The 18358-nt window shown below is 50.5% G+C and overlaps 1 protein-coding gene across 2 annotated transcripts in view; it reads right to left on the bottom strand.

The window, feature by feature from the left end:
* Positions 1 to 18358, bottom strand: part of LOC134993665 (secreted frizzled-related protein 2-like) — a 94985-nt gene that overhangs the window by 3822 nt on the left and 72805 nt on the right. For both annotated transcript variants that reach the window (XM_063950894.1, XM_063950895.1), the window contains exon 3: positions 6659 to 7185. In XM_063950894.1, coding sequence (XP_063806964.1) covers positions 6659 to 7185 — 527 coding nt within the window. The remainder of the gene's footprint in view (positions 1 to 6658; positions 7186 to 18358) is intronic.

The raw sequence follows: 18358 nt of genomic DNA, 5'->3' as shown, positions 1-18358 counted from the left end.
TTTTGGGGTTTTCTAAACTTTTGATTTATTTTTACAAATGATCAAGCGGCAGAGAAAGCTGCGCCAAAGTAGGGATCTTGCAGCGCTGCCTCGGCTGGCGGAATTATCACAGGGCACACTGCGATATTTTTTCACATTTATTTTTTTTCAGTAAATTCGGCCACATCATTATATAAGTATGGGGAAAGCGATTTAAAAAAAAAAGACAATTAAAGGGTCTGGAGCAGTTTTTCACGAAAACTGCTCCAAAATCTCTTTAATACATTTCAGTGATACTAAAAAAAATGTAAAACGGGCGTGAAAACAAAACAGAAAATACCCCTTTTCAAATTTTTTTTTTTTTTAGTAAAAATAATGTTAAGAAATAAAGCAATGGGGGGGGGGGGGCGTGGCCACGGCGGCAAGCGGGTAGGAAGCAGGATACAGGAGCTCCCCGGATTATTAATCCTGATTACCTCCTTTGGCTTCCCTAAACCTGCTTTCCGGCTCCAAACTATCACAGTCTCTCTGGGGAGGCGGCGGGCATTGCTGTGATACTTCTGCCCGCGTCTCCGGCCGGCGCCGGCTGCCGCCCGGTTCTCGGGCCTAGGCCGCCGGCACATCCCCGGCCTCGATTTGCGGGACACTGCCGCGCTGCCGCGGGCGCGCGCGGACCTGCGGTGAAGATTGCCGCTGCCGGCGGCGTGGGGTGAGCAGCGCCTTCCCCTTACACCACCTGGATCCCATACCTGGCTGCTCCTGTCCCCTGGAGCCCGAGATCCGTGGGCCTGAGTGAGGGAGGTGAGGCAGTGGGCCCGGCGGCCATTTTGGAAGTTCCTCTCTGCATTAACCCTTCTGCACTGCACTGTGCTGGGACTTTACAGGAGCTGCAGGGCTGGATAAAGTGACCCAGGACATGCTGCCATGTTTCTCTTTTATTGCCCAGCTTATATTATATTATAACACCTCCTCTTGGGTCCCCCTGGCCCTCATCCCCCCTTCTGTTTCACTACAAGACGCCTGGGGCCCTGGTGCATTGCTGACACTGCAATTACTGTCCTTTGCTGCACCTCCTGACACTGAATACCTGGGCTTTGAGTGCTGCTTGAACATTGATATTATGGTGAGGGGTGGTCAAAGCACGGCGGCGGCTAAATTGGAGAAGTTCGCTCGTCAGCCTCCCACCCAGCCGACGCATTCCTCTCCTAAAACCTCCCCATCTACCCGATCCGTTCCCCCGGCTGGGGCCGATACGGGTGCGGACATGCAGCCGTCTGCTCCTTCCATTCAACAAGTCTTGGAGGCCATAGCGGCCAGCGAACAACGCCTGTCGGACAAAATGGAGAAAGTGCAGTGCGATTTATCACTGTTACGCCAGGATGTCCAGCGCGTCCGAGAGAGAGTGGGCGAAACTGAGACGCTGGTCTCCAACCTAGAGGACCTCACTGGCCCCTTGCAGCGGGTCTGTGTCGGCTGTCTCCCAGCAAGTTTCGGCTATGCAAACTAAACTCCTGTATATGGAGGGACGCCTTCGCAGAAACAACGTGAGATTCGTGGGCCTGCCTGTAAAGGAGGAGGGGGCACATCCCGAGGATTTCCTGGAGTCCTGGCTAAAAGAGGCGTATGGCGCTGAATCCTTTACGCCTCAATTTGCGGTGGAGCGGGCGCACCGAGTGCCTTTCCGGCCTCTGCCTCCGGGCGCACCTCCGCAAACATTTATAGCCAAGTTTCTGCACTATAAAGACCGGGACTCCGTCCTGCACCTGGGCCGCGTGAAGGGCCCCCTGCTTCGAAATGGTGTTCGGGTGTCGGCATTTCCAGATTTTGCAGCAGATGTCCAGAAGGATCAGGCCCAGTTTCTGCCCATCAAGCGGCGTCTTCCCTATTCGATGCTGTTTCCCTCCAGGCTGCGTGTGGTGGCGGACGGGGAAACTAAGTTCTTCAGTTCTCCGAGGGAGGCGGCGGCCTGGCTGGACAGATACGCTCCGGGGGCCCGCCAGATGGCTCCGGACTGACATCCAGTGTCCGTTTTATATGGGCCTATAATATGCAAGTATAAGTCCGGGAAGCTTCCTTCTGTACTAGTTGTTCTGGACTTTGTTGGGTAGTGACTTTTACGCATTGGGTTTTGCATTGGGTTTTTTTTTTTTAATTTGTATGATACGTATAGCACTTCCGTAGGCTTTCGGATCACCAAGGTTAGAGCTCTGTTAGGGATATGTGTATGCCACAGTTCGGGGAGGGGGGATGTTGTTGGGATGATGTTTGTTTTTCTGTTGTTTTCCTATTTCTTTTTTTTTCAGTTTTTTGTTTTTTTATGTGACCATTTATCAAACTGCGAGGTGATGTTGTGCTATTTAGAGGGGTTTGGCTCGGGGCCCGGGGCCTGCGGGCGATATGGTTCCAGGGATGGTACCATGTACGGGCAGATAGGAACTTGGATAATGGTGATGGGGGGGCTCCCTTCTCACCTTGTAGGGTCTCTGCACGCTGTGTCCCAGATAGTACAAAGGATGACATGTCTGCCTTAAAGATTCTGGCATGGAATGTCCGGGGCATTAATAATAAAGTAAAGCGATCCTTAGTATTCCAAATGATTAAGATATATCGCCCGGACATTATCTGTCTGAGTGAAACTCATCTGGAGGGAAATAGACTATTGTCGCTCCGCAGGCCTTGGGTAGGCTGGGCGTATCATTCCTCTCACTCCTCCTCTTCCAGGGGGGTGTCGGTCATGATAAAGAGAACTGTACAGTTTGAATTAATTACGGTAAACACGGATCCATACGGTAGGTTTGTGTTCCTGGAATGTAAGCTGAACTCCCGTAATTTCTTTATTTTGTCTGTTCATGTTCCTCCCCCATTCTCGTATGATGTCCTGCAGAAGGCGGCCTCATTTATTGCTTCCTCTCCACATACTCCTGTTATTTGTGCAGGGGATTTTAACAACGTGCTGGATGCCTCTCTGGATAGATGGGGGTCTTCTCGGGATTCGGGGGCGGGGGGTGGCCAATCTATATCTCAATCTAAGTTTGCGGACTTTATAGATAGCATGCAGTGGGTGGATGTCTGGAGGGCTCGCTACCCTACGCTTAGGCAGTACTCATGTTTCACCGGTACACATGGCTCCTTCTCCAGAATCGGCCTGGCCCTGGTCTCGCCCAAGCTCCTACCTAGTATAACGGATGTTCATTATGAGGCAAGGGGGGTGTCCGACCATTCGCCCCTGCTACTGTCCCTCGATGTGGAGTGCCGGAGGGGACAGTCTTTTTGGAAGTTACACCCATCCTGGCTGGTTCAGCTGGCAGAGTGCCCGGATTTGCTGCCTAGGTGGGAGGGTTTCTTTGCGGATAATGTGGGCTCGGCCCCGACACCAGTTATATGGGATGCATTCAAAGCTTATTTACGTGGTACGCTGATTGGCAAAATAGCTGCCCGCAAGATAGAGTACAGAGCGACGGAGAGACGGCTTGAATCTGAATATAGGGATCTAGAGACCCGCTACTTGGCTCAGGGAACCTCTGCGCTAAAGGCAAGTTGGATACTAGCTCGGGAGGCCTGGCTGGCTCACCTCTCAGATAGAAATGCGCGCTCCCTTTTGTTCAGGGCCACCAATATATATATGCAGGCGGACAGGCCAGGTAGCTTATTGGCCCATTTGGTACACTATGACCGTCCTGGGTCCACGATAGTGCAGATGTCTGACCCTGATGGCTCCATAGTAGATAATACCCCCGACATTGCGCAGATGTTTTTTTCATACTTTAAAGAGGTCTATGGCTCTCAGTCAACGTGCTCCATGGAGGACCTAGACCTGTACCTGTCCAATATACCCCTTTCCAAGCTTTCCCCCGAGGCCAGGGATATTCTAGATGCGCCCTTAACTTTGGAGGAGGTGACCGCAGCGGTGGGTATGTCTCCCAGTGGCAAGTCTCCGGGAAGCGATGGCATCCCCACCGAGCTGTATAAACAATACATACAGTTCTTTGGTCCCAAGCTGCATGAGATGTATACAGACATATTTGCCACTAATCAACTTCCTCCCTCAATGTCCGAGGCTGTAATTGTAGTACTGCCAAAGCCCGGTAAGGACCCCAAACTAGTGGAGTCCTATAGGCCGATCTCCCTTATTCCTACCGATGCCAAGATCCTGGCAAAAATCCTTGCGGTCCGGCTCAACTCGGTCATTACATCTATAATACACCAGGATCAATCTGGCTTCATGCCGGGGAAATCCACGTCCATTAATTTGCGCAGGCTATACACTATTTTGCAGGCTCCCCATGACTTCCCCTCGGACGCGGTTGTGGTTTCCTTAGATGCAGCTAAGGCATTCGACAGTGTTGAATGGCCATATCTGTGGGGGGTCATGACATGTATGGGCTTCGGCCCTAATTTTATACGATGGATCAAATTGCTATATCAAAGCCCACCCGCTAGGATCTTGGTAAATGGCTATGTCTCTTCCTCCTTTACTCTGACTCGGGGCACCAGACAGGGATGCCCCCTCTCCCCAGCCTTATTTGCCATAGCCATCGAACCCTTGGCCTGTTTGGTCAGATCGCACCCGGACATTGGGGGAGTCAACACGGGCCCATGTACTGACAAAATAGCCCTTTATGCAGACGACCTATTACTCTTTTTACACGACTACAGTGTGGATATGCCTGTAGTGTTGCAGGTCATAGAGACCTTTAGCAGCTTCTCTGGTCTCCGCATCAACTGGTCCAAATCTTTTCTAATGCCCATTCTGGGCTCTCCTCCCCGGGTCCCAAAGATTTCCCTACCGCTGAGCTGGACAGGCCAGTTTAAATATCTTGGGATCCAGGTTACTAATGACCCCTCGGATTTTATACCCTTGAACCTTGACCCACTTGTACAGCTGATTATACGCAAGTCGAGGGCTTGGTGTAAACTCCCGCTGACAATGACAGGTAGGGTTGGCCTTATTAAGATGATAGCTTTGCCCAAACTACTGTATGTTCTTTCGCAATCCCCTGTATACATATTCCCGGCCTTTTTAAGAAATGAAACAGTATACTATCATCTCTGATATGGGCCAATAAAAGGCCTAAAATAAAATTAAATACCCTCACTAGACAAAAAGTTGATGGCGGCTTGGCCTTGCCTCACTTCCAATTATACTACTATGCGGCCCAGCTGGCACACATCGGTATCTGGTTACGGGGAGGAGAGGGGGCTGGTCTATGCTGGGCGTTTCTCCGATGTTACTACCCGGACCATTCTCCCGTGCACATTCTAGTGGGGGGAAGCGCCTCTCGGCTGTCCCCTCCTATTGTTTTTCAGGCCATGAAGATCTGGATGGCTTTGATACGTATGCTTGGATATGATAGTATGGACCCGGATATTCCCCTTTGGCACTCCGCATCACTCCATGAACTGGGGTCTCTGGAGGAGGGGGGGGGGTATGGCCCCCGTTCTCAGTAACTTCCATATTCCAGTTGTACAACAATGGTTCAATGAAGTCCTTTCAGCAACTAAAGGAAGAGTTTGGTCTCCCAAACTCTTACTTCTACAGATTTTTACAGCTCAGGCACGCTTTACAATCACAATTCGGGGATTCCCCCCCAGTGCTTCTCCCTTTCCCCATAAAGGCCTTTCTATGCGCATTGGGTCGGGTCAAAGTGATTTCCTTCACTTACTCGTACCTTATAAAAACTATTCACGCTGACCCGCTCTCGAACCTTCGGGAGCGCTGGGAGCGTGACGTGGGCCCCATGGATGTGGAGGACTGGGAGGTGGTGCTGGGGAACTCGAGCCAAGTCACCAAATCACTACGGTTCCAACAAATCCAACTCTTTATGTTGCATAGATCATATATGACTCCGGACAGGCTGGCCAGATTTGGGGCCGGTGGCGTCGCCGCCTGTCCTTAGTGTGGGACCGCTGGCGGATCATTCTGGCACCTGGTGTGGGAGTGTCCACCCTTGCAGGCGTTCTGGGCTGGGGTCGGGTCGATTCTGGAACACACGGGGATACCGAGAGGCATGTTGACTCCAGGGTTTTGTATTCTGGGAGTAGGAGAAACGGACTCTGGGACTAGGTGGGAGGACTTGTATGCTCGCAGTATTTGCGCCCTCGCCAAGGTGTGCATTGCGCGGACATGGATGGCCTCACACTCCCCTAAGATGTCTGCATTTAAAGCCCTTGTGAATGACACAGTATTGAAGGATCGGTACATTTATATGAAAAATAATGCCCTTTCTAAACACGAGAAGTTATGGTCCTTCTGGATCAACTCTACATACTCCTCCCCTGCCCTTAGAATTTAAAGATTTATAACTTAACTCGAATTGTCATGCGCCTTCAGACCAGTCGCCTAGAGATGTTCTGCCCCAGGGTCGGACTGGCCCACAGGGTTACTAGGGAAACCACCGGTAGGCCCCACTGCCCTTAGGGTCCACTCCTTCCTCTAGGGATCAGGTTCCAGACTGTGCACTTGTATTATACATGGTAGATATGTTGCATTACACTGCACTAAACAATTGTGTATTTCAAGCCTCTGTGGAGGCTGGCCACACCCCCTTTTTAGGCTGGCCACACCCCTAAGTTTGGGCCCCTATCACTGCATTCCCCTGGTGGGCCCTTCGTGCCCCAGTCTGACACTGTTCTGCTCTCACACACTGCCCATCCTGCGGGGCCTGTACGGGTCACTTACCTTCTTTCACCACTTGCGGCTTCTCCTCCTGGCCAGCAGGGGGCACACACAGCTCATTCCCTTCTGGAAACTGGGAGCAGTTGAACATCTCCGGCCAAGGAAAGCCAAACGCAGCCATGACGGGGGTGCAGCCATCTCGGACCGCCTCGCAGAGGGACCTGCAAGGGTGTATGGCTTCCTCCAGATCGCTCAGGCACACAGGGGCAAACAGCGAGCAGAGGAATTTCTTGGTGTCCGCGTGGCACTGCTTAGTGAGGAGCGGGACCCAGGATCCGGCCTGCTGTAGAACCTCTTTCATGGTGTCGTGGCCCAACAAGTTTGGCAGACGCATTTCACCGTAGCCCACGGCGTGGCACAGGGTCATGCTGCTGGGGATAGGCTTGCAGCTGCTCTTGCGGGTGCTCAGCTGGGTGAGAATAAAGGGGGAGGCATACGCGGGCTGCAGAACGCCTGCCAGGCCCAGCATGACCCCGAGAGACAGAAGGGTCCTCATGGCCTCCACAGGGCAGATTATAGCGCAGGGGATTCTAGACGGGGTGAAAAACAAAACAGACGACAATTATTTACATGGACGGCAGAAACTTAACTGCTAGTGACTGGCTAATTATGGGGTGTGCAGACAGCGGGTGACGCGGCAGTGTTGCGGGTTCCCACCATGTTCATACGCCCTCCAACCACAGGTACAGGCTATACTAATAATACAGGACATTCTACACAGAACTGGAGCCAATATACAGATACACAAACCACTGTAACCACTTACCCAAAAATCAGTCCCTGCAGAAGAGCTTGCACTCTATATTCCCTACCACTTGGGCACAAGGGTTCATTCTTTGTAGCAGCCGATTAACCTACCCATGCACAACCAGGAGAGAACATACAAACTCCACACAGAGTACGGCTGCCGCACAATAGGGAGGTGCGGGGGAGTGGTGCCGCTATCACATAATTGTGGTCTCATCCCAAAAATTGCATTTTCTGTGCTTTAGGCGCTGATATGCGCCTCCGTCACACTGACAGATTTCCCAATGTTGGGAGTTACTCGCTATTTCCAAGGGATTTCCTTGTTAGGGAACTGGGATAACTGGAACAGGCAACGCACGGACGCCATTTCCCATTCGCACATATTACTTGCTATTGTAGTTACTAATGCATTGCTGTGGGGCAGCCTCAGAAAGAAAGTACTGCAGAGACAACTGTACTGTTGCAAAATCTGTTCTGTCTCCAACATTTTAGAATTAGAATCATACTCTAGGACTGATTCATGTCTGTAAGTAAAGCAATGAAGCACGCAACTGGGCAAATAATGCTGTACTGCGGAAGGAGGGGGGGATGTAACCAATAGCGGATCTTGCCACGGGCAAGCAGGAATTTTGCCCGGGGCGCCGCCTTCCGGAGGGTACCGGCGCCATCCGAAGGGTGCCGCACCATGGCAAGATCCGCCACTGTGCCCCCCTGCTGTGAAGAGAAACAGACGCTACGCATCTAGTTTCCCTTCGTGGAGAGGACCTTGGCTGTGTGGTGCGCGATGACGTCATCGCGCACAGCATTGTGGCACAGACGCTAGGGGTCATAATTGACCTCTTGTGTCTATGCATCCGAGGAGAGGAGTGCCGCCGGCGGAGGTCTGGAATCAGGAGCAGGGATGTAACTATACTTTTTCTTTTTTTTTCTTTTCTTTCAGCGGCGCTACAAATGGGGGTGTAACTGACCACACCCCCGTATTAAGCCCCTAATGTTTTGCCCGGGGCGCCACAAGGGCAAGAACCGGCCCTGGATGTAACATGTGCAGATAGCGTTAGATTTGAGCGGGGTGTGTTCAAACTGAAATCTAAATTGCAGTGTAAGAAGCTATCGAACATGTGTGGGCTACATTTATTTATTTATTACCAGTTATTTATATAGCGCACACATATTCCGCAGTGCTGTACAGAGAATATTTGCCCATTTTGTGTTGGGAGCCAATTAACCTACCATTATATTTTGGGATTGTGGGAGGAAACCCACGCAAGTACGGGGAGAATATACAAACTCCACACAGTTAGGGCCATGGTGGGAATCGAACCCAAGACCTCATTGCTGTGAGACAGTAATGCTAACCACTACACCATCCGTACTGCCATGCAAAAGCTCCCCTGGCATGGCAGCATGGTTTGCTCCAAATACAAAGTTACTTGCTGTTCCTGCTTTACTTACAAACACAAATCAGGCCCTGTAACCGCACCCAACGCCATTATTAGAGTCGCTCTCTAACCGCACCCAATGCCATTATTAGAGTCGCTCTCTAACCGCACCCAATGCCATTATTAGAGTCGACCTGTAACCTCACCCAATGACATTATTAGAGTCGCCCTCTAATCGCACCCAACGCCATTATTAGAGTCGCCCTCTAATCGCACCCAAAGCCATTATTAGAGTCGCCCTGTAACCGCACCCAAAGCCATTATTAGAGTCGCCCTGTAACCGCACCCAATGCCATTATTAGAGTCGCTCTCTAACCGCACCCAATGCCATTATTAGAGTCGCCCTGTAACCTCACCCAATGACATTATTAGAGTCGCCCTCTAATCGCACCCAAAGCCATTATTAGAGTCACCCTGTAACCGCACCCAAAGCCATTATTAGAGTCACCCTTTAATCGCACCCAAAGTCATTATTAGTCGCCCTGTAACCGCACCCAAAGCCATTATTAGAGTCGCTTTCTAACCGCACCCAAAGCCATTATCAGAGTCGCCCTGTCCACACCCAACACCATTATTAGAGTCGCCCTGTAACCGCACCCAATGCCATTATTAGAGTCGCCCTGTAACCGCACCCAATGCCATTATTAGAGTCGCCCTGTAACCGCACCCAAATCAATTATTAGAGTCGCCCTGTAACCGCACCCAATGCCATTATTAGAGTCGCTTTCTAACCGCACCCAAAGCCATTATCAGAGTCGCCCTGTCCACACCCAACACCATTATTAGAGTCGCCCTGTAACCGCACCCAATGCCATTATTAGAGTCGCCCTGTAACCGCACCCAATGCCATTATTAGAGTCGCCCTGTAACCGCACCCAAATCCATTATTAGAGTCGCCCTGTAACCGCACCCAATGCCATTATTAGAGTCGCCCTCTAACCGCACCCAAAGCAATTATTAGAGTCGCCCTCTAATCGCACCCAAAGCCATTATTAGAGTCGCCCTGTAACCGCACCCAAAGCCATTATTAGAGTCGCCCTGTAACCGCACCCAAAGCCATTATTAGAGTCACCCTCTAATCGCACCCAAAGCCATTATTAGAGTCGCCCTGTAACCGCACCTAAAGCCATTATTAGAGTCGCCCTCTAATCGCACCCAAAGCCATTGTTAGAGTCGCCCTGTAACCGCACCCAAAGCCATTATTAGAGTCGCCCTCTAATCGCACCCAAAGCCATTATTAGAGTGGCCCTCTAACCGCACCCAAAGCCATTATTAGAGTCGCCCTCTAATCGCACCCAAAGCCATTATTAGAGTCGCCCTCTAATCGCACCCAAAGCCATTATTAGAGTCGCCCTGTAACCGCACCCAAAGCCATTATTAGAGTCGCTCTCTAATCGCACCCAATGCCATTATTAGAGTCGCCCTCTAACCGCACCCAAAGCCATTATTAGAGTCGCCCTCTAATCGCACCCAAAGCCATTATTTGAGTCGCCCTCTAATCGCACCCAAAGCCATTATTAGAGTCGCCCTGTAACCGCACCCAATGCCATTATTAGAGTCGCCCTGTAACCGCACCCAAATCCATTATTAGAGTCGCCCTGTAACCGCACCCAATGCCATTATTAGAGTCGCCCTCTAACCGCACTCAAAGCCATTATTAGAGTCGCCCTCTAACCGCACCCAAAGCCATTATTAGAGTCGCCCTCTAATCGCACCCAAAGCCATTATTAGAGTCGCCCTGTAACCGCACCCAAAGCCATTATTAGAGTCGCCCTGTAACCGCACCCAAAGCCATTATTAGAGTCACCCTCTAATCGCACCCAAAGCCATTATTAGTCGCCCTCTAACCGCTCCCAAAGCCATTATTAGACTCGCTCTCTAACCGCACCCAAAGCCATTATCAGAGTCGCCCTGTAACCACACCCAACGCCATTATTAGAGTCGCCCTGTAACCGCACCCAATGCCATTATTAGAGTCGCCCTGTAACCGCACCCAATGCCATTATTAGAGTCGCCCTGTAACCGCACCCAAATCCATTATTAGAGTCGCCCTGTAACCGCACCCAATGCCATTATTAGAGTCGCCCTCTAACCGCACCCAAAGCCATTATTAGAGTCGCCCTCTAACCGCACCCAAAGCCATTATTAGAGTCGCTCTCTAATCGCACTCAAAGCCATTATTAGAGTCGCCCTGTAACCGCACCCAAAGCCATTATTAGAGTCGCCCTGTAACCGCACCCAAAGCCATTATTAGAGTCGCCCTGTAACCACACCCAACGCCATTATTAGAGTCGCACTGTAACCGCACCCAATGCCATTATTAGAGTCGCCCTGTAATTGTAACCGCACCCAATGCCATTATTAGAGTCGCCCTGTAACCGGACCCAAATCCATTATTAGAGTCGCCCTGTAACCGCACCCAATGCCATTATTAGAGTCGCCCTCTAACCGCACCCAAAGCCATTATTAGAGTCGCTCTCTAATCGCACCCAATGCCATTCTTAGAGTCGCCCTCTAACCGCACCCAAAGCCATTATTAGAGTCGCCCTCTAATCGCACCCAAAGCCATTATTAGAGTCGCCCTCTAATCGCACCCAAAGCCATTATTAGAGTCGCCCTGTAACCGCACCCAAAGCCATTATTAGAGTCGCCCTGTAACCGCACCCAAAGCCATTATTAGAGTCACCCTCTAATCGCACCCAAAGCCATTATTAGAGTCGCCCTCTAACCGCACCCAAAGCCATTATTAGTCGCCCTGTAACCGCACCCAAAGCCATTATTAGAGTCGCCCTGTAACCGCACCCAAAGCCATTATTAGAGTCGCCCTGTAACCGCACCCAAAGCCATTATTAGAGTCACCCTCTAACCGCACCCAAAGCCATTATTAGAGTCGCCCTCTAACCGCACTCAAAGCCATTATCAGATTCGCCCTGTAACCACACCCAACGCCATTATTAGAGTCGCCCTGTAACCGCACCCAATGCCATAATTAGAGTCGCCCTGTAACCGCACCCAATGCCATTATTAGAGTCGCCCTGTAACCGCACCCAAATCCATTATTAGAGTCGACCTGTAACCGCACCCAATGCCATTATTAGAGTCGCCCTCAAACCGCACCCAAAGCCATTATTAGAGTCGCTCTCTAACCGCACCCAAAGCCATTATTAGAGTCGCTCTCTAATCGCACCCAAAGCCATTATTAGAGTCGCCCTGTAACCGCACCCAAAGCCATTATTAGAGTCGCCCTCTAATCGCACCCAACGCCATTATTAGAGTCGCCCTGTAACCGCACCCAATGCCATTATTAGAGTCGCCCTGTAACCGCACCCAATGCCATTATTAGAGTCGCCCTGTAACCGCACCCAAATCCATTATTAGAGTCGCCATGTAACCGCACCCAATGCCATTATTAGAGTCGCCCTCTAACCGCACCCAAAGCCATTATTAGAGTCGCCCTCTAACCGCACCCAAAGCCATTATTAGAGTCGCTCTCTAATCGCACCCAAAGCCATTATTAGAGTCGCCCTGTAACCGCACCCAAAGCCATTATTAGAGTCGCCCTGTAACCGCACCCAAAGCCATTATTAGAGTCGCCCTGTAACCGCACCCAAAGCCATTATTAGAGTCGCCCTGTAACCACACCCAACGCCATTATTAGAGTCGCACTGTAACCGCACCCAATGCCATTATTAGAGTCGCCCTGTAATTGTAACCGCACCCAATGCCATTATTAGAGTCGCCCTGTAACCGCACCCAAATCCATTATTAGAGTCGCCCTGTAACCGCACCCAATGCCATTATTAGAGTCGCCCTCTAACTGCACCCAAAGCCATTATTAGAGTCGCCCTCTAACCGCACCCAAAGCCATTATTAGAGTCGCTCTCTAATCGCACCCAATGCCATTATTAGAGTCGCCCTCTAACCGCACCCAAAGCCATTATTAGAGTCGCCCTCTAATCGCACCCAAAGCCATTATTAGAGTCGCCCTCTAATCGCACCCAAAGCCATTATTAGAGTCGCCCTGTAACCGCACCCAAAGCCATTATTAGAGTCGCCCTGTAACCGCACCCAAAGCCATTATTAGAGTCACCCTCTAATCGCACCCAAAGCCATTATTAGAGTCGCCCTCTAACCGCACCCAAAGCCATTATTAGAGTCGCCCTGTAACCGCACCCAAAGCCATTATTAGAGTCGCCCTGTAACCGCACCCAAAGCCATTATTAGAGTCGCCCTGTAACCGCACCCAAAGCCATTATTAGAGTCACCCTCTAATCGCACCCAAAGCCATTATTAGAGTCGCCCTCTAACCGCACCCAAAGCCATTATTAGAGTCGCTCTCTAACCGCACTCAAAGGCATTATCAGATTCGCCCTGTAACCACACCCAACGCCATTATTAGAGTCGCCCTGTAACCGCACCCAATGCCATAATTAGAGTCGCCCTGTAACCGCACCCAAATCCATTATTAGAGTCGACCTGTAACCGCACCCAATGCCATTATTAGAGTCGCCCTCAAACCGCACCCAAAGCCATTATTAGAGTCGCTCTCTAACCGCACCCAAAGCCATTATTAGAGTCGCTCTCTAATCGCACCCAAAGCCATTATTAGAGTCGCCCTGTAACCGCACCCAAAGCCATTATTAGAGTCGCCCTGTAACCGCACCCAAAGCCACTATTAGAGTCGCCCTCTAATCGCACCCAATGCCATTATTAGAGTCGCCCTGTAACCGCACCCAACGCCATTATTAGAGTCGCCCTGTAACCGCACCCAACGCCATTATTAGAGTCGCCCTCTAATCGCACCCAAAGCCATTATTAGAGTCACCCTGTAACCGCACCCAACGCCATTATTAGAGTCGCCCTGTAACCGCACCCAATGCCATTATTAGAGTCGCCCTGTAACCGCACCCAATGCCATTATTAGAGTCGCCCTGTAACCGCACCCAATGCCATTATTAGAGTCGCCCTGTAACAGCACCCAAAGCCATTATTAGAGTCGCCCTGTAACCGCACCCAACGCCATTATCAGAGTCGCCCTGTAACCGCACCCAAAGCCATTATTAGAGTCGCCCTGTAACCGCAGCCAAAGCCATTATTAGAGTCGCCCTGTAACCGCACCCAATGCCATTATTAGAGTCGCTCTCTTACCGCACCCAATGCCATTATCAGAGTCGCCCTGTAACCGCACCCAATGCCATTATCAGTTCCCTGTAACCGCACCCAATGCCATTATTAGAGTCGCCCTGTAACCGCACCCAAAGCCATTATTAGAGTCGCTCTCTAACCGCATCCAATGCCATTATTAGAGTCGCTCTCTAACCGCACCCAATGCCATTATCAATGTCGCCCTGTAACCGCACCCAATGCCATTATTAGAATCGCCCTGTAACCGCACCCAAAGCCATTATTAGAGTTGCTCTCTAACCGCACCCAAAGCCATTATCAGAGTCGCCCTGTAACCACACCCAACGCCATTATAAGAGTCGCCCTGTAACCGCACACAATGCCATTATTAGAGTCGCCCTCTAACCGCACCCAATGCCATTATTAGAGTCGCCCTGTAACCGCACCCAAATCCATTATTAGAGTCGCCCTGTAACCGCACCCAATGCCATTATTAGAGTCGCCCTCTAACCGCACCCAAAGCCCATTATTAGAGTCGCACTCTAACCGCACCCAAAGCCATTATTAGAGTCGCTCTCTAATCGCACCCAAAGCCATTATTAGAGTCGCCCTGTAACCGCACCCAAAGCCATTATTAGAGTCGCCCTGTAACCGCACCCAAAGCCATTATTAGAGTCGCCCTGAAACCACACCCAACGCCATTATTAGAGTCGCCCTGTAACCGCACCCAATGGCATTATTAGAGTCGCCCTGTAACCACACCCAAAGCCATTATTAGAGTCGCCCTGTAACCGCACCCAATGCCATTATCAGTGTCGCCCTGTAACCGCACCCAATGCCATTATTAGAGTCGCCCTGTAACCGCACCCAATGCCATTATTAGAGTCGCCCTCTAACCGCACCCAATGCCATTATTAGAGTCGCCCTGTAACCGCACCCAAATCCATTATTAGAGTCGCCCTGTAACCGCACCCAATGCCATTATTAGAGTTGCCCTCTAACCGCACCCAAAGCCATTATTAGAGTCGCACTCTAACCGCACCCAAAGCCATTATTAGAGTCGCCCTGTAACCGCACCCAAAGCCATTATTAGAGTCGCCCTGTAACCGCACCCAAAGCCATTATTAGAGTCGCCCTGTAACCACACCCAACGCCATTATTAGAGTCGCCCTGTAACCGCACCCAATGCCATTATTAGAGTCGCCCTGTAACCGCACCCAATGCCATTATTAGAGTCGCCCTGTAACCGCACCCAAATCCATTATTAGAGTCGCCCTGTAACCGCACCCAATACCATTATTAGAGTCGCCCTCTAACCGCACCCAAAGCCATTATTAGAGTCGCTCTCTAATCGCACCCAATGCCATTATTAGAGTCGCCCTCTAACTGCACCCAAAGCCATTATTAGAGTCGCCCTCTAATCGCACCCAAAGCCATTATTAGAGTCGCCCTCTAATCGCACCCAAAGCCATTATTAGAGTCGCCCTGTAACCGCACCCAAAGCCATTATTAGAGTCGCCCTGTAACCGCACCCAAAGCCATTATTAGAGTCACCCTCTAATCGCACCCAAAGCCATTATTAGAGTCGCCCTCTAACCGCACCAAAGCCATTATTAGAGTCGCTCTCTAACCGCACCCAAAGCCATTATCAGAGTCGCCCTGTAACCACACCCAACGCCATTATTAGAGTCGCCCTGTAACCGCCCCCAATGCCATTATTAGAGTCGCCCTGTAACCGCACCCAATGCCATTATTAGAGTCGCCCTGTAACCGCACCCAATGCCATTTTTAGAGTCGCCCTGTAACCGCACCCAATGCCATTTTTAGAGTCGCCCTCTAACCGCACCCAAAGCCATTATTAGAGTCGCCCTCTAACCGCACCCAAAGCTATTATTAGAGTCGCTCTCTAATCGCACCCAAAGCCATTATTAGAGTCGCCCTGTAACCGCACCCAAAGCCATTATTAGAGTCGCTCTCTAACCGCACCCAAAGCCATTATTAGATTCGCCCTGTAACCGCACCCAATGCCATTATTAGAGTCGCCCTGTAACCGCACCCAACGCCATTATTAGAGTCGCCCTGTAACCGCACCCAATTCCGGCATTCATGTAGTTGGTAAATACTGCCCATGTATCCCGTTACCACAATGAGACGCAGAACAAATGTGAGCGCAGGGAGTGTGGATTATAGCGGGCATATCTGGGAGGTAACAGGGGGGTGGCGAAGCCGGAGCGGGCGTGGTGTGTCACTGGCGTGTCGCAGACAGACACCCATCAGCTCACGCAGGATGCCATGCTCAGATACAGAGAGTGCACCTGCTAAGGGACTGCGCAAGTTTCTATGGTGCGACCGATGGTGGCGCCTAAAGATGCCTGGAGACTGTGGCATTAGCATAAAACGCAGATGCTGCTGCGGGAAGAGAAGCAGCCGTGTCTCTGTGTCACTCAGAATCAGGCCCTAAGGGGGGCATTTATTATCAGTGCTGCCCACAGACGTTCCTTTATGACCCATATTGCGGAGGTGTTGGCAGGAGAGCAGCTCTGGGAGGATAGTATAGTGATCACACTGCTGCAAGGTTTGTACCCGGGTGACTGGCTGCGCACGTGCCGCCATATGGTCGCATATGAGCGAGCGTATGCTACTGAAATGAGATCCGAAGATCCCACTCTGTACGAAGTGCAATATTGTACCTTCAGGATCACTGTCTGAGCTAAGTAACCTGCGGAAGACAACTGACCCCAGGACAATGTCTCTGACCCCAGGACAACGTCCGTGTGTTACTGGACCATACAGCCCACCAAGAATCCCTGCAGTATGACTGGGGAATTATACAGTATGTAGCACTAATCCTTGTGCATCCCACTCCTATTCCCTACAGAGTGTAAGCCAGCGAGCAGGGTCCTCCTACCTCCCTCTCTGTCCATTATTATCCAGACTCATTTTTATTACTGTTTGTTCCCAATTGTACAGCGTAACGGAATATGCTGGCGCTATATAAGTAACTGTTAAGAATGATTAGCAATAGTATATCCTGCATGCAACCCAAGGTGCTAAAATCATGCGGAAATTGAAGTTTCCGCGTGATGTAGGGGTAAATAGGCCTTTTTACGCAGGGAGAAAATGGTTTAGCTAGCAGTTTTAGCAGCTGTGCAAACGCTATGCCGCCGCCCACTGGGAGTGCATTTTAGATTAGCAGAAGTGCGAACGAAAGGATCGCAGAGCGGCTACAAAGTTTTTTTGTGCAGTTTTAGAGTAGGTCAAAACCTACTCAGCGCTTGCGATGACTTCAGACTGTTCAGTTCCTGTTTTGACGTCACAAACCCGCCCTGCGTTCGCCCAGCCACGCCTGCGTTTTTCCTGGCACGCCTGTGTTTTTCTGAACACTCCCTGAAAACGGTCGGTTGACGCCCAGAAACGCCCACTTCACGTCAATCACTCTGCAGCCAGCAGTGCGAATGAAAAGCTTCGCTAGACCTGGTGTGAAACTATATTATTCGTTGTAATAGTACGACGTGCGTGCGCATTGCGCCGCATACGCATGCACAGAAGTGCCGATTTTTTTCCTCATCGCTGCGCAGCGAACGAATGCAGCTAGCGATCAACTCGGAATGACCACCCAAGCCAGTATCTCTGCTACCGTCCAATACCCGGCGCGTTCCCTCCTACATACATTCAGGTGATACTAAATATTTACAGCATGAGTTAGGGGGCTATTTATCATTACACAGTGACGGATAAGAGTTAATGGAGCACTGCTTATTGCAGTGACAGGAAATGTTCAATGTATGCAAATTAACAAGAAAAGTTTGCCGGGACAGCTGAGCGATGTTGTGCGTCTCGGTGAGCGCAGCCGGCAGTGGTAAGGGGATTCCTACCACTATCCAGGCCATCCAGTAGCCCCCAGTCCCACTTTTGTGGAAATGAAGTTAATGTATATATATATGGACATTCAAAATAAATAAATGTTTAAAAATAAATAAATAAAAAATAAATAAATATGAATTTACTTACCGATAATTCTATTTCTCGTAGTCCGTAGTGGATGCTGGGAACTCCGTAAGGACCATGGGGAATAGCGGCTCCGCAGGAGACTGGGCACAAAAGTAAAGCTTTAGGACTACCTGGTGTGCACTGGCTCCTCCCCCTATGACCCTCCTCCAAGCCTCAGTTAGGATACTGTGCCCGGACGAGCGTACACAATAAGGAAGGATTTTAAATCCCGGGTAAGACTCATACCAGCCACACCAATCACACCGTACAACTTGTGATCTGAACCCAGTTAACAGCATGATAACAGAAGGAGCCTCTGAAAAGATGGCTCACAACAAGAACCCGATTTTTGTAACAATAACTATGTACAAGTATTGCAGACAATCCGCACTTGGGATGGGCG

The sequence above is a fragment of the Pseudophryne corroboree genome, chromosome 2 (assembly GCF_028390025.1).
Source record: "Pseudophryne corroboree isolate aPseCor3 chromosome 2, aPseCor3.hap2, whole genome shotgun sequence".
NCBI lineage: Eukaryota > Metazoa > Chordata > Amphibia > Anura > Myobatrachidae > Pseudophryne > Pseudophryne corroboree.
The sequence above is the reverse complement of the archived record's forward strand: the minus strand, read 5'-3'. Positions and strand labels throughout refer to the sequence as shown.